The sequence below is a fragment of the Oryctolagus cuniculus genome, chromosome 4 (assembly GCF_964237555.1).
Source record: "Oryctolagus cuniculus chromosome 4, mOryCun1.1, whole genome shotgun sequence".
NCBI lineage: Eukaryota > Metazoa > Chordata > Mammalia > Lagomorpha > Leporidae > Oryctolagus > Oryctolagus cuniculus.
In genome coordinates this window covers 164991409-165007949 of record NC_091435.1, presented here as the reverse complement: position 1 = coordinate 165007949, position 16541 = coordinate 164991409, and the positions used below count along the sequence as shown (strand labels likewise).

Genomic DNA, 16541 nt, shown 5'->3' with positions numbered 1-16541 from the left:
ATGTGGGAGACCCAGATGGATTTCTGGTCACCTGGCTTTGGCCTAGAATAAACCAGGGGTGAGTTGGGGTGAACCAGCAGATGGACGATCTCTCTCTGCTTCTCTGCCTTATAAATATTTTTTATAAAAAATTAAATACTGGGGGCCAATGCTGTGGCATAGAGGGTAAAAGCCGCTGCCTGCAGTGTTGGCATCCCATATGGACACCGGTTCAAGTCCCGGCAGCTCCACGTATGATCCAGCTCTCTGCTAAGGCTTGGGAAAGCAGTAGAAGACGGCCCAAGTGCTTGGGCCCCTGTACCTACATGGGAGACGCGGAGGAAGCTCCTGGCTCCTGGCTTTGGATCGGCACAGCTCCAACCATTGAGGCCATTTGGGGAATGAATCAGTAGATGGAAGACCTCTCTCTTTCTCTATCTGCCTCTCCTTCTTTGTGTGATAAATAAGTAAATATTTAAAAAAAATTAAATACTGGATCCAAACAGCCAATTAGATAACCTTTCTGGGGAATGCATTCATGTCAGTGCCCTTGAAATACTGTTCATCAGCTTCTACCACTTACGCTCTTCTCAGCTTCCCTGGTTTCAGGATGTCTCCAACAGCCAGCTCTACCATTTTTCCTTTGATTTTTGTGATCACCTTTCAACCTTACAATAAAATACTTTTATGCTCAAATTAAATTCAATTTCTGTTGCCTGCAACCAAAAAGCCCTAACAGATACAACTTTTTAGCTCAATCATTTTTCTTAAGCCCTAAAACTCACCACCTACTTCTCCTGAGAAGCCATAAATGTAATGTGTAAAAGTGAGGCAATCCATCTGCTTTAGCAGCGTCTTATGCACATCCCGGAGGTCCAAAGGGGGGGGAGCAGAGACTTTCTGTCCTGGTCCTCTTTGCCTCTCATGGCTTCTCACTTCTACTCTATTCAGTCTATCCACAACTCAGGAAAATCTGCCCACCAGGAGAAAACACGGGAAAACACTTAAAGCCCATTGGATAAAACCATATTGATGGGCACCAATTTGCTTTGACAGCAGAAATGGCGGGTCTACATCATGTCCAGCCCAGAATCCAAGAACTGAAAATCCTGGGGGAACTTGGAGCCCCATCCTGTGGGCCTTTTCAGGACCTTGCCCCAGCTGTTTATTATTCTAACTAAATTACCTGGAGACGCTTCTTGGGAAGAAGGTTAATTTTGGCTTACAGTTCAGAGGTTCATAGTCCCAGAGCGGACAGCCCCATGTGTTCAGGCATCTGGTGAAGCCAAGGAGAGTGGAGGGATGATCACATGGAGAGCCAGGAAGCAGAGACACAGGCAGCAAACTCTTCCTCTAGCTTCTAAAAGTGTCTCCTATAAACCATCCTGATCCCACACACGGCACTGTCCAAATCCAGCCCAGTCACCTGCCAAAGGCTCTGCCTTCACACACCATAACTGGATCAAGTCTTCATCTGAATTCCTCTACCACTAGCATTAATTCATTAACTGCTAACTTCAGATTGCAGCTTAGACACCTGCATGAGTTTAAGGAGCCCAATCCTATTCAAACCATAAAAACATTGCCTGAGCAGTCATGGCCTATGAAGCATTGAGTCAACAACTTTCCATGGTGTATCTCACACAGCAGCCATAGGCCGGCATGATAATTATTTCTACTTTACAGATGAAAAGACTGCAGAGATTTGGAAAGATCAAGACCTTGACTGAGATCAAGAGCTACTGTAAGATAGACATCCTGCCTAACCCAGGCAAGTTTCTGTCTGTGCCAGACACTGCTAGCTAATGGAAACCAAAGGAGTCCATTATTCTTCATGCCAGAAAAAAGAGCATGTGGGGTGTGGCATCAAGACAAAGTGCTTTGATTTTGTCACTTGCCTTTTTCCTTCTACTTGCCACTGGAGACCTTGCTGTCCTCTACATATGGACAAAACCTATCTTACCTGAAGCAGGAATGTTTTTCAGGTTAAAATCAAAATAAGAAGACTTTCTACAAGTGTACAATACTCAAAGGCTTCGCCAAAGTTGTAACTCCCACAGGGCTTGCTACAGTAGATACAGAACTTCAAGGACCACAACTTTTGCCTTTTATTGGATTCTTCCACCCACCCACCCCACATACATACACACATACACACATATACACACATGCACACACACATACACACATGCACACACACATACACACACGAACATACATACACACATATATATACACACACACACATACAGACACATATACACACACACATACACACACACACAGGCTAATAATTGCTCTGAAGTTAAATGTGCCTCACAAATACCACTACGTAGAACCTTTTAGGAATAAAGGTTTTAGATACCACAAGGATAGAATGCAAAACATTAATACTTTACATATTCACTCCAAAAAAGAAATTCACTGGACAAGTTTAGCTAACAGAATTATACAAACGGTCATGTCTTCATTGTCCTACACATACCATGACTATGTAGGATGTTAATATTCAAAGAAGCTGGGCAAAGTGTATGTGGAACTCTGTCATGCCTCTGTAACTCTTTCCTGGATCTAAAGTTAGTTAAAAATGAGAGGCTTTCTAAAAAATGTAATGGACAGTCTGGGCAAGAGACTCCCTAGAGCACCCTCCTAAGAAGAGGCTTTAAGATAGATACTGACGGAATGCAGCTGAAGTGAGAATCTTGAGTTATCTTCACCAATGAAGTATCATCAACAGCAGCTCTTGCCCAAAGCCACAAGAATAACATCTTACAAACCAAGACTGTAACAAGAGCGAAACAAAAAAGAGACTTTGGTCATGACACTTTACATCTGGGCCATGAATTGACCTTCTGAAGGCAAAACATCATGGTGACCGGTGTGCAGGGAGGGTGGGGGGAAGTGGAAATGAGCGGGGGACGAGCAAGGAAGAAACAGGGAGGATAATGAATGAGAAGCAGTAAAGGGGGACAAGAACGAGTCCCTCTATTGCGTATCTGGGATCACGGAGAGAAGCCACGCATTCGGGGAGCTAGCTCGATAACACGAAGGCACTAAGAACCTCGGAGCACCGGCTCTCAGTATAAGGAACTTTTTTTTTAACTCCCCCCTCCAAAAAAAAGTTTCAGAAACACCCATCTAAGAGTTATTAGATATAACCAAAGCATGTCAGAAGAAAGTTTAAAAGACGCTAAAAACATGGACCACTTAGGGCCTGCAGAAAACGCAGGAAGAAAGTTTTGAGGAAGACTAAATCCAGCATCAGAAGCACTTTCAAGGATTAGGTCTCCTACTCATTTAATCCTCATTCCCAGAATCAGACAAAAAGTCCCGTCCAGTTCAGAGGATTTCTTCTCACACATGAGGAAGAAGTTCTTGAAAAAACGGGTGATGGGCCGGCGCCGCGGCTCACTAGGCTAATCCTCCGCCTGTGGCGCCGGCACACCGGGTTCTAGTCCCGATCGGGGCGCCGGTTTCTGTCCCAGTTGCCCCTCTTCCAGGCCAGCTCTCTGCTGTGGCCAGGGAGTGCAGTGGAGGATGGCCCAAGTGCTTGGGCCCTGCACCCCATGGGAGACCAGGAGAAGCACCTGGCTCCTGGCTTAGGATCAGCAGCGGCCATTGGAGGGTGAACCAACGGAAAGGAAGACCTTTCTCTCTGTCTCTCTCTCTCTCACTGTCCACTCTGCCTGTTAAAAAAAAGAAAAGAAAAAAAAGAAAGAACGAACAAACGAACGAACGAACAGGTGAGGCCATACCTCAGCAGCTCACCAAAGGTGCCTACCACACAGTTTGTGAGTGTCAGCACTGAGAGAAGAGACTGTTTCTCGCAAGAATTTGCTATGGACCTGCCTAAAGCAGGAAGGGGGAACCACTGGTTGAGTGAGGGTCTTCTCCGAGTCCTGGAATCAAATCATACACCATATGAAGCCACTTTTTCAATTCTTTGTAGCTGCTGCGGGGGAAGCAGGCATCGTGACCCTGGGACAGAAGCACCTGTCACTTCATGAAACCCTGACATAGAAATTCCCTGGACTGGTCCATTCCAGAGATGTTCTAAGGACACAGGACTGAGAAAATGCAACTCAGGAGACAAGCTGATGTGTGACACGAAGGTTCCATCTGTTTTCCACTAAGACAACGGAGGTAAACTCATGAGAGAATACATCACAGCCCCAGACCAGAATCTGTAGGAGACGCCACTGCTCCCACAACACTTTATCTCCATTCACATCCTACTTACAGTCCCCATACTTGGAGGAAGATTTAAGATTTTAAAAAAAATCTGTTTTCAAAATTTATATTTTATTGCTCTCATGAGCGAGAAGAAAACAGAACAGTCCAAAACATGATGTCTGCACATTATTGTTTTTAAACTACTGTGATAATCTCATCGTTCTCATCCCAAACAGCTTGGAGAACCACTCTCCACTTCATCCCAGTTTGTCTTCCATTTATTTTGGCGGCGTAATTTTGTCAGACACCCAAAGGCTTTCCCACCAAGAAAACCAGGATTTGCTGAGAAAAATCTGTTTGCAACCCATATCAGTATCCATCAGAATCAAAGACAGCTATTGCAAACGTCCTCAAACTCTTAGAAGTACCAGAGTCGGGCAAGGGGTTAACCCAGCTGATTTTCTCAGTTCACTTAAGAGAAGGATGCCAGAGAATTTTTTAAGGTGAACACCTGGAGGGAAAAAAGTAGTATTTTGTTTCCACCTCAAGAAATTGCAGACAAACATGAAGCAAATCACAGCACCGGAATACTCAATTATCTGAACATGCTAATTAACTAAATGTAATCAACCTGCTCCCAGGCCTCTCTTCACCTGCAGTAATATTTCTGGTGCCACTGCCTTTCTTATTCCTCACAACCGGTCGAACGTTAGACAATCTGCATGGTGCATCAAAGGGAAACAAATAAGCACGGATTTTTGCTGATGGCAGGAATTTCTCATGCTCAGGCACATGAACCAGCAATATGGAAATGGCAGCACTGCCTCTATATTTTAATTATTCTCCACACCTATTGTACAAAAGAGACTTAGGGTTCAATTAGGAAATATGATGCTCAGTTATGGTTATTTCATAGAACTGAGCACAGTCATTGAAAGTGGTAAAAATGCAGTCATGACAGAATTAAATATTCATGAAATCAAGAGCGACTGGAAAGCTGAGGATATCAGGATATTAAAATTCATCATAGTTTTCACAATGTAAATCTTGTATGCATTTGTAAGGCATCCCGGACGGGTCTAGCTTGTGTTCAAATTCCAGTTCCTCGGTAGACTTCCATTTAAATAACAATATTGATTTGGGTGGATAAACAACAGTCTTGAATTGTAGCTCAGTTTCAAAATGCAAAACAATTTTTTTTGAACATTTGCAAACCCGAACTTGTTTAAGTGAGCCTGTCTCCGAACACAAAACAGCAACACCCAGTGTGATTCCAGCATACTCCAGGTATCCGTTTAACCCACTCAGGAACGGCCCCCTGGAAACCAAGGCAGCCCCCGACAAGGGGCACTTGAGAGGGGATGCAGGTCCTTTCCAACCAGCACAAGCGCCCATGTTCCTGTGCCCAGCGAGCGAAAGTGACACTGACTGACTTCCTCAGTTCCAATATTCTGATTTGCTGAACCAACTTTTCCCCCAATATCAGCAGCCAGTTTCAAAATGCATTAGCAAATACACGTGTACACCTTATCCAGACACAACTGAGCATCACTGGCTCCCACGAAACTACACTCCAAGTGTGTCTCAAGAAGACTGCCTGGAGACAAAGCTATAATAAATACACTCTACGAATATTACCAAGGCATTATTTTCTATGCCATTTCCTCTACTTTGCAATTTTCTCAGCAGCAGAAACATCAGCCCCAGAGAATGGCATTTGAGCCATTTCTTGCTGGAATTCAATTACCGGAAGAACTCCTGTCTCCACAGTAAGTAGCAGCTACCCCCTGGTCTACAATGACACAGCAGGGCTGCAAGGGATGTGCAGGCTCCTCTGTGCTGCCAGGCACTTGGTCCCTGCCCTCCCAGGTGAGGAGGGGGCCCTCTGCCTTAGAGCTGGCTTCGGCAGAGCTCGCCATCTGCAGAGGAACCAAACTTTGCTCCCATTGTTACCGTCCTTAGGTTGATGTCACCTCCCTCCAAGGAGTCCCAGCGGCCACTCAGCAGCTGCTGGAGACATGTTTCCCCCAGCCCTGGAGCACCCAAACAACGCCTCGGGTTACCCCGGGGAGGGCAGGCTGAGGGCTCAGCCCTGCTCCCCCCCACCCCGCGGCGAGGCGCTGCGCTCTGCCCCGAGCATCACCCCGCATGCACCAGAAGACTTCGCTCTGCACACCCCGCCGCACACGAAACCAGGGCAGGCGGACTTCCGCACACGCCTTGCAGTTGGGAAAGTCACTACCGCGCGTGGATTCCCCTGAAACCCCACGCCCGCTGCACGGCGGCCGCCCCCGCCCCGCCCCCACACAGACGCGGGCAGGGGGCTGGGGGAGCGCAGGGGTTAAAGTGGCAGCCACCGCTCGAGCGCCTCGGCTGTGCTCCCACGGTGTCACCGCGCCAGCACGGCGGACCTACCTTGCCCTCTCCTCGCTCGCCGCTGGCTCTCGCCTCGGGATCGTCGCTGTCCTCGGCGCCGGCACTCTCGCCGGGCAGTTCATCCTGAGCCAGCTGCTGCGGCGGCGGCGGCGGCTGGGGCTGGGGCTGGGGCGGCGGTGGCGGCGCCGGGCAGGCTCCGCCAGCCCCCTGGGAGCGGGGGATGGGCTCCGGGCGCGGAGAAACTCCCTCCACATCCATCTCCATCTTCCCATTCACTGGAGGGCAAGACAAAAGCGGAGCGGAGACTTGGCAGCGGCGCCCGGCGGCTCCTCAGCTGCCCGCGGCACGCATGGCTCGCCGAGGAGGGGCCGCCTCCCGCGCGCCCTCCCTCCTGCCGCCCTTCGCCCGCGCTCCCCGCGGCTCCGGCACCGGCGGCGTGCGGGCCCGGGCGCGCGAGGAGCGGCGGGCCGCGTGTCCTTGGCGCGGTGGCCTTCAGGCGCCCCCGGCAGCCCCGCTAGGCAGAGCGCATCCCGGCGGCGGCGGCGGCGGCGGCGCCTCCCAGCCGCGCGCCCGGCCCCGGGGCTGCTCCTCGGGGACTTGCTCTCCAGCCCGGCCTCCCGAGCCGCGCCGCTCGCCAGCGTCTCCGGGGGCCCCCGGACGCTGCCCCTCCCTTCCAACCTCCTGAACAAAGTTCCTGGAAGAAGCGGCCGGTGCGCCGCCGGGGTTGGCCCGGCCCAGCCGGCAGGGATGGGGAACGCCAGGTGCAAGTGGGCTCGGCCCGCCTCGCCCGCCGTCCGCGCGCCGACCCTCGCCCTCGCCCCCCGCCCCGGCGCGGCGCGGCGCGGCGGAGCCGAGGAGAGCGGGGTGCTCCGACCAGCGCGAGGCGAGGCGGCGGCTGGAGCGGAGCGCGCCGGGGCGGGGGTGCCCGCGGCGGTGCCCGTGGCCGCTGCGCCCACCCCCGCCCCCGCCCTCCCGCGGCCCCGGGGTCAGCCCCGCCGGGGCGGGCGAGCTCCAAGGCTGTCTCCTCAGCCCTGCGCTAGACCCCTGGAGCGGAGAGCGACCAGCCGGCGGCACATTCCCGGCAGAGAATCCACCTAACCTTGCCCACGGCCGGGTCGCCGGCTAGAACCGGGGCGGGCTGGGGGCCCGCGGGGGTGGCGCCCGCGAGCAGGGAGGCCAGGTCGGCAGCCGGGGGTCGGTGCGGGCGGAGGAGGAGACGAGCGACGGCGCCGCCGGGCGTCCGCTGCAAGGTGCCCGGTGCTGGGCGCCGGCTCCCGGGGCTGCCGGTAGCCCTGCGCTAGCCGGGCAGGTCTCCGGGAGGCTCCGCGGGGTACCCCCGGGGGCAGGCGGGGAGCCGCGTCGGTCCGTCCGGAGACCGTCCGCTGGCCGGGGTGGACTCGGACATTCGTACGCCCGGGCCCGCCGTCGGTCAGCTGATCCCGGCGACTCCCGGACTGAGCACCGCTGGGTCCTGGGGAGTAGTTTGCAACTTCCCCGGGCACCGCTGCTGCAGCGCCTCACGTCCAGGAGGGCCCTGCGCGGGTCGTTAAGAAATTGCTTGATATTAAACAGAGCCCATTGTTCTGGGCTTGGAGTGCCGTAATGCCCCCAGATGGATCCGCAGATAAATGAACTAGCCTTGCATCTCAGCGGAGGGTGGCTTTCCCCCTCAAGTGCAATGTATCACAGAAAACACTTGCCTAATGAAACTGGAAAATTGAAGTGTTCGTCTCAGGTCTGCTTTGCATAAACTTGAGCACAACTTTTCCTTGTCTCTAAGACCCACCATCCCTACAGACGCGAGCTACACTGGAACACATTAGGTACGGCCCTTCCATGCAATCTCTTATTTAATCTCTGGTGGCCTGTAAAAGTGACAGAAGTTAACTGCCGCTTTAATCGGTATACTCAGGCAACCCGGGTCACACATCGTGGCCGTGCTTTTGGAGAGAAAAAGTTCAGAGACGAAGTTACTCATTCTCTGTTTCCTTCCAATTTCTGAACACTGGATTTCGGACTCATTTTCTACAGTGAGAGCTTGTTAAAAGCTTCAGTCTGCGATTCACTGTACTTTTAAATGGCATTATATGATCCCATATGTGGTAATGAACCAGACCAGAAAATAAAGAGCTATGTGCTTTCCAAGACACGGCTTACTCTGTTTCCTTCCCCAGTACGTAGTAATAAACCAACAATTCTTACAGGATTTTTTAACGGAGGATTTAGATTGTCATGGAACATGCTAAGCAAAGCACCCTTTACATAATGAGTGCCTAACACACTGTTATCCTGCCAACACTGGTTTGATAAAAATCCTCCTTGGGCATCCTCTGAAGACTGATTTAGGAAGTAGAAGCGACCAGTTCACTTCATCTTCACTTGAAATTTTAAAGATCTTTGGTATCTTCAGAGAATGAATCCCCGTCTGAAGACAGGAAGAAAGTCAATGGTGTTTTGGACAATGAAATTTGGAAATTTGACAGATTTTCACTTCAACAAGGTAGAAGTGAAAATCATGTCAGTTCAGACAGGAGCTGGAATAGCTGACTGGTGAGTTATTATTCTTCCATGTTTGTTACTTCTAAAATGTGTTTGTGAACCACTTCTGAGGCTTAAATGAAGATTAAATCAAGAAAAGAATAAATACTTCAACTAGTTCTAAATTAAGGCATGTGCTTTTAAAGATTCCTATTGTTAAATGCAAATATTTTTCCTTTCTTCTACCCCTCTATTTTTTGGGGACACAGTTTTTTTAGCATCTGTCATAAGTAAATATGGACTCAGAAAAATATATTACATTTCAAAACTGTTGATTGCACCTAATTATGCATGTAAATTGCTACTTCAAGCATGTAGACAGCTTGCAACAATTTGGAAATTTTGCCCTACTAGTCATCTGAGGTATTTGTGCTACTATTTTGCAGTTGCCTTAAATGACTCTTCAATTCCCCATTAATTTTCTATTAATGATGGGTCTTGAATAAGCTTGACCTTTTGCTGTCTCTATCGCAGATTACTCAAATTAGTAAATCAGCACTTTTCACAATATCACCCTTTTTCCCATTTATTCCAGGCCACTTGCTCTTTTGAGTCAGGGTGATGAGCGTTTACGATGCGTTATGGAAGAGTAACCAGTCTTTCCTACTCCAAGGAAGCTCCATGGACTGCAAGCATCCCAATACCTGGGAATTTGTTAGAAATTCAGTCTGGAGCTCTACGGAATGGATCTGCAAGGGAGTCCTACCGCACTCGAGGGTAAGAAGCTCCACTGGATTGTGTCACGTGGGTGGCCTTTCTACCTTGTAGTTCTGTTCAAGACTCACTAGTCCCTAAAATACCACCTGGAAGGCTGACAAGGAACACACAATTTCATGACTTTTTTTTTCCCTCAAGACATGGTATTCCCTACTCTCCCATGCCCTAAGATCTTAGTGCTGCATAATGAAAATGTTCATAAATTAAGAATATATCTATGCTGTATATCTCTGGTAATGAATAAGAAGTTTTCTAAAATCAAAAAGCATTAACCTAAAATACTAACTTTATCTTGAACAATAGATTTTATGCAAATCTATGGATCTAGTTCCTTCAAAGCCAGTTCATCCTCGACCTTCTGGATGGAACTTGAGAGTTCACAGTTTCTGTCTGCAGAGGTTGCCTGTGTCTTGCTACAGTGCAAGAAGTAGCTGACATGACGCTGTCTGTGCACCGACCATCTAATAAAATGTCAATAATTTGGAAGAAGTTTTGACTGAATCATGTACCCCCAATATTTTTGGAAACTATTAGAAATGTTTACCTTGGGGTATGTCTTTAAAGTATGTACATACATAGATCAGTAGCTGGTTGTTTTAAAAGTGTATCTAGCACAGGTCTCACCTTGAATGTATATGAAATCACCTGAAGAATGTTGTTAAAATGCAAAATGTGAATCAGCGTGTCTGAATTTGGGCCTGAAAACAGCATTTCTGGCAAATTTTCAGGGAAACAGTTGCTTCTGGTCCTCTGACCTAATAGATTTTCTTTCTCACCATCCGTGCTGTGTGTTTGGAAGGCAGAGTAACAGAGAGAGGGAGAGAGATCTTCCACCCACTGATTAACTTCCTAAATGGACACAATAGCCAGAGCTGGACAAGACAGAAGCTAAGAGGCTGGAACTCCATCCAGGTCTCCCACATAGGTGGCAGGGACCCAAGTGCTTGGGCCATCTTCCACTGCTCTCCCAGGTGCATTACCAGGGAGCTGGACCAGAAGTGGAGCAGCCAGGACAAAGAACCAGCGCTCCAGCTTAACCAGCTGCACCGCAATGCCGGCCCCCATCAGTGATTTTCAAATGTGAGTCCTGTGGGAAACTGTTTTAAATCTACACTGGAGTCTCTGTGGTGGGATCTGAGCATCAGTAGTAGTTAAACCTTTCCGAACAATTGCAATGCAAAGCCAAGATCAGGGCTCTAAGTCAGTGTTTTCCAAGTGTGGTGCCCAGCCAGCCACAGCAGCACCTGGGAACTTGTGGCAAAGGCCAATTCTACTGCACCACCCCAGACCTACCAGTCAGATACTCCAGGGGTAGTCTGGCAATCTGTGTCTTCAATAGGTGTGATGTTGGTGCATGCTCAGGTTTGAGAACCTGCTTTGATCAGATTCTCTGTGAATGCAAGTTAGGATCACCTGGGGAGTGCTAAAAAAAAAAAAAAACAACTGATTTTCCCCCCACCCACACAAACCCGCCACCGCCCATCAATGAAGAAGAATCTCTGAGGGTGAAATCTAGCATGGTAACGTTTAAAGTTCCCCCAGGTGATTCCAATTGTGCAGGCAGGGTTGAGCAACATTTCTATAGACTGAATTTTTATGTATGCAAATTGGTGTTTCCATGGAGCAGCAGTTTCTTCTATGCTAGTGGGGGGAAAAAACCTTCCTTTAATCTGCTAAAAAATGGAGTGCCTAGAAAGGTAAATTAGAGTACTATCCCAATTATCATAGATTCAAATTAGTGTACTCAATATTTTCTGATGATCCACTTTTTTTTTTCCTTCTTTGCAATGTGACAGCAGCTCCTGCCTTCTGCAGCAGGAATTGGATGTAAAACAACATCTGAATCAGTGGCTATGAGATGGGGCAAGGCACTAGCCTCCCATGACTGAAGGCTCCTTCATCAAGTTCCTTAGCCATCTTCAGGGATGGCACTGTAAATCAGGTGGCTCCCTTGAAGGATTTTAACATTTTTTGCCCAAAATGCAGTTTGCAGAGCACTAGCTTTGGCATCCGCTGGGAGCTGGCTATGAATGCTGATTCCCAAGCCCTGCCCAGATCTAGGGACTCCATTGGTGCTTCGCAGTTCCTGTTGATACATAGGCATATGGGAAGTTTGAGAGGCAAAGCTATGACACTCAACCAACAGCCTAACCTAACTCTTCCACCCCTTGGCTCTTCATGGATTTCCACTCATTCTGAAATCCTATTAGAACCCCTATGGGTAAAGTTCCAATTGATAAGAGGTGTGCTTCCTTCCCTATTAACCTTTCTGTGGTTAGCAACATTGACCCGTGGAACTTTCTGTAATGATCAAAATGTTCCTTATCAATGCTTTTCAGGAAGGAGCCACCTGCCACATATGGCTACTGAACACATGAATTACAACTTATGTGACTGAGAAACTGAATTTCAGGTTATTTCATTGTAATTTATTTAAATTTCAATAGTCTCTTGTGGTTAGTGGCTCCAGTGTTGGACAGCACAGCTCCGGAGTAATCATCCTTCCTTCCTGTTGCTCAACCTTTGTCCACGTTCCCCGGTTGAACATGGGGCCCCTCCTGCTCAGCTTTTGTATGTGTTAATCCCCAGTGGATGCAGCAGGATAAAACATCTGTTTTGCCACCTCCTTTACATACGAAGTAACATCATGTTTGTTGTTTCCAATGAGAGGACTTTAACTCCAATTAAATGCCACCAAAAGTTGTCAAAATCTTTTTCATAGTATTCATAATTACGTAGCTTTAATTTTACAGCCTTTTCAAGCATCAAAAGACATGAGGTGCCTCAGAAACTGCCTTAAGAAAAAAGAAACGAAAGACTGCAAATGGATTCAGAATAGAAGGCTCACACAGACACCGCTTCCCCCAGCATCTTATTAGTGCACAGTGGAAAATTTCATACATTAAGAGTGCATCTGTGTTGAAAGTGAATCTCAAAATTTGTAGATTACGCTCAAAAGGAAGATGAAACATAAAAACAAAGGGGTGATCATGGAGTTAATGGTGCCAGAAGAGAGGAAATAAAATTCAAAATAGAAATGTACTCAACAATTAGTCTGAATGTAAATATCTAATGTGTGGAACCAAGAAAAGAAATAGAGTAAGATGAGGATGGAAGGGGGTGAGGGAAGGGAATGAAACAAAAACATTCATGATTTGAAGACAGACGCCAGCTCCCTGGAGTCTTCTGTTCTCCTGGCTGAGAACTGCCACTGTGGCCACGGGTAGGACCGCACTGCCACCACCTAGTAAGTGGGCTTTGCTCGTTATCCCCTGAGACCCCCTCAGCAGCCCTGTGAGGGGGTCTGATCGGGACAGATGACTCAGGGGCTTCGGAAGGTCGTAGCTGACGCACCTCGGACCAGTGAAATGAAAATAACAAACCCTACTTGAGGGGGAGGAGGCCAGTGGGAAGCAGTCCCTGCCTGTGATTGCATCCCTTCTAAGCTGCATTAGCCACAACCTGTCTTACAAAAGGAGGTGGACACTAGGAAAATATTTCATCAGGGTCTGCGCCGGGCCCAGCTGCTGACTTGGTACTGTGTGATTCACGACTATTCCCGCAAAGAAATGTGTAGCTAAGGGCAACAGCCTCACTTCTGCAGGATGGTCACTTCATAGCAACCGAAACCAATAAACAGACTGCTGCTGTTGTCCTCAGGAGAGAAACTCCAAGGGACTTGAGACAATGTGATTTCAGGAGGCTGGCGAGGAGCTCAGACACCGTTGAGAGCATCCTGAATGTCATACAGGCGTCTTAGGACCCACCTCACCCACTCTCCTTTGCCTTGGAACCTGAGAACAAGTTTCGGGGAGTGGGGGTGCTGTAGCATAGTGGATAAAGCCACTGCCTGCAGTGCTAGCATCCCATATGGGCACTGCTATGGCCTGGGAAAGCAGTAGATGGCCCAAGTCCCTGGGCCCCTGCAGCCTCCTGGGAAGACCCCGAGAAAGCCCCTGGCTCCTGGCTTTGGGTAGGCACAGCTCCGGCCATTGCAGCCAGTTGGGGAGTGAACCAGCAGATGGAAGGCCTCTCTCTCTCTCTCTCTCTCTCTCTCTCTCTCTCTCTCTCCTTCTCTCTGTGTGTAACTTTTTCAAATAAATAGATAAATCTTTAAAAAAAGTTTGGTCCATGGCAGGGTGAGGCTAAAAAAAGACAGAAATAGTCACTCCCTTCAGTGATGGACTGAAAGGGTTAGGCCTACTTCTGTTTGTGCAGCTGTTTGTTATCTTATTGTTATAGCCTAACAATACTTATTATAATTAAGCCACACACCTTAATGGTTGCTCTAGGCAATCTTGGGAGGATGCCCCACCCTTCACTTGTTCAAACATACACATTTGTTGAACAGATGACTAAATCATAGGTGTAGTCTATGGACCTAAAAAGTGCTAGGGGTTCTGAACTTTAATTTCTGTGTCATCTGAAAATTTTCAAAGATATTTCAGTTTAAGGGCAGCAGTGCCGGGTAAATCTGCCTTATGAGCTGGCCTGCGTGGTTTCCTAAAAGGTGCACACAAGGTCAGCTTTGCTGAGCTGGTCCAGGCTTAGTTGGTGCTCTGAACGTGTGGGTAATGGTGCTCAGGAATGCACTGTGAACTCCTGCTTTTGGTCATCTCTGTGCCCTTTTGCTTTTCTGTGGGCCTCCCACCTTGGGTTCCTGGATGGCTGGCTTAGAAGTTTTGCTTGATATTTATGACATTTACTAGGATCCTTGCTGGACACTGGAGCCAAAAGGTGAAGCAGATGGCGGCTACTGCCTTATAAACAATACAATACAGATACTTAAGCTGTGCTTACAAAGACTGAGAGCACCAGGAACAACAAAAGCAATAACAGGAACGCACCCCAGTGTTTTAGCAAGCAGAGTGTTTTCCTTGTGCATCCTGTGGGATTCTCCCAGGGTACACCCAATACATAGCCCACAAAAGTTTGTCAACTGGGAAGTTCTAAAGGCCAAAGAAGGTCAAGATAACTCTTCTGTTACTGATGAGGTCTGGCTGGAAGATACAGCCTGTATCTGAACTCCAGCATCAGACAGGCCAGTGTACACAGACAATGCAGTGGGAGCACGTGCCCTGCTGGCAGGTGCTCCAAAATGATAAAAGAAAAAGATTAGGGTCCAGCCTTTGGCACAGTAGTTAAGACACCCCTTGGGATGCCGGTATCCTATGTTGGAATTCTTCCAATTGCAGCTTCCTGTTAACACACATCCAAGGAGGCAACAACTGATGGATGGCTCAAGCACTTGAGTCCCTGCCACCTGCAGGGCAGGGAAACCTGGGTGGAACTCTGGGCTGATGACTTTGGTCTGACCCAGCCTCAGTTATTATAGGCATTTGAAAAGTGAACCAGTGGATTGAAGATCTCTCTCTCGCTCTCACTCTCGCTCTCTCGCTCTCACTCTCTCATTCTTTCTGTCTTTGCCTTTCAAATAAATAAATGTTTAATTTAAAAAGGAAGAGACCTGCAAACACTACTCATTATGGTTTTCCGTTCACAAGTTTGCTAGTCATCTAGGAGACCCAGCCTGGGACAGAGAGAGTAAAAGATTTGAGACAGGGCAGGCGTGTTGTGCTAGCTGATCCCCACATGTGAAAAGAAACATCAGGTGTGGGGAAGAAGTCTTACCCCACATGAATTCTGTTCCAGTATCAAACCTATGTCCCGTGTCCACACTGCTCCGTGTCTCCTGTAGCCAGGGAGAATTCTGGGAGCCCACCGTGAACAGCTGCATTTCCTGCCTTTGTTTCTACACACTGATCCTGTGGGGCCTCAGGTCACCATCAGCTCCGCTGGCCACGCTCCCCTCCATTGCAGAACTAACGTATTGGGTTCTATACATGGTTAGCTAGAATTAACATTCCTAGTACAAAGCTGTCAAGAATTAAACTCCTGACCTGGCTCTCATTAGCATCATGCGTGTATCTACTGAGCAAACCAGAAATTCCACGAAGGTGTAAACCTTGCAGAAGAGCAGCTCTGGTGGGTGCTTTTCATCTTACAAGTACCTAATAAATATTAAATGTTCATAACTTGGATTTTTAAACCAGAACTTATCTTTCATTCCCTTGCACAGTATATTTTAGAAGCTCCACCTAATGCAGTACCTTACACATGGTGGGAACTAAGTAAATGTTTGAAAATGAATACTAAAAGCCTTCCACATGAAGACTTAGAAATGACTTTGCGGCCGGCACCTGGCTCAATAGGCTAATCCTCCGCCTGCGGCGCCGCCACACCGGGTTCTAGTCCCGGTCAGGGCGCCGGATTTTGTCCCGGTTGCCCCTCTTCCAGGCCAGCTCTCTGCTGTGGCCAGGGAGTGCAGTGGAGGATGGCCCAAGTCCTTGGGCCCTGCACCTGCATGGAAGACAAGGAGAAACACCTGGCTCCTGGCTTCGGATCAGCGCGATGCACCGGCCGCAGCGCGCCGGCCGCAGCGGCCATTGGAGGGTGAACCAACGGTAAAGGAAGACCTTTCTCTAGGGAGATTACTGATGCCATAAACAGGAGTGTCAATTGGTAAAGTCAACAACAGGAGTCACTGTGCACTTACTCCTCATGTAGGATCTCTGTCCTTAGTGTGCTGTATATTGAGATTTAATGCTATAACGAGTACTCAAACAGTATATTTCACTTTGTGTTTCTATGGGGGTGCAAACTGTTGAAATCTTTACTTAATGTATACTAAACTGATCTTCTGTAAAAAAAAAAAAAAAAAAAGAAATTATCAATTCCCAACTTGACTCTCACTGGGA

The 16541-nt window shown here is 48.3% G+C and overlaps 1 protein-coding gene across 11 annotated transcripts in view; it reads right to left on the bottom strand.

Annotated features, from left to right (window-relative positions):
- The window catches only part of RBMS3 (RNA binding motif single stranded interacting protein 3), a 1614135-nt gene extending 1607208 nt beyond the window's left edge, over nt 1-6927 (bottom strand). For 3 of the 11 annotated variants that reach the window (XM_070072891.1, XM_070072885.1, XM_051858894.2), the window contains exon 1: nt 6568-6924. In XM_070072891.1, coding sequence (XP_069928992.1) covers nt 6568-6792 — 225 coding nt within the window. In that variant the 5' untranslated portion in view covers nt 6793-6924. Of the gene's footprint in view, nt 1-6567 lie in introns of all 11 variants that reach the window. The other 8 variants (XM_070072887.1, XM_070072888.1, XM_070072890.1 and 5 more) reach the window with 5 other exon arrangements.
- Nucleotides 6928-16541: the final 9614 nt, after the last annotated feature.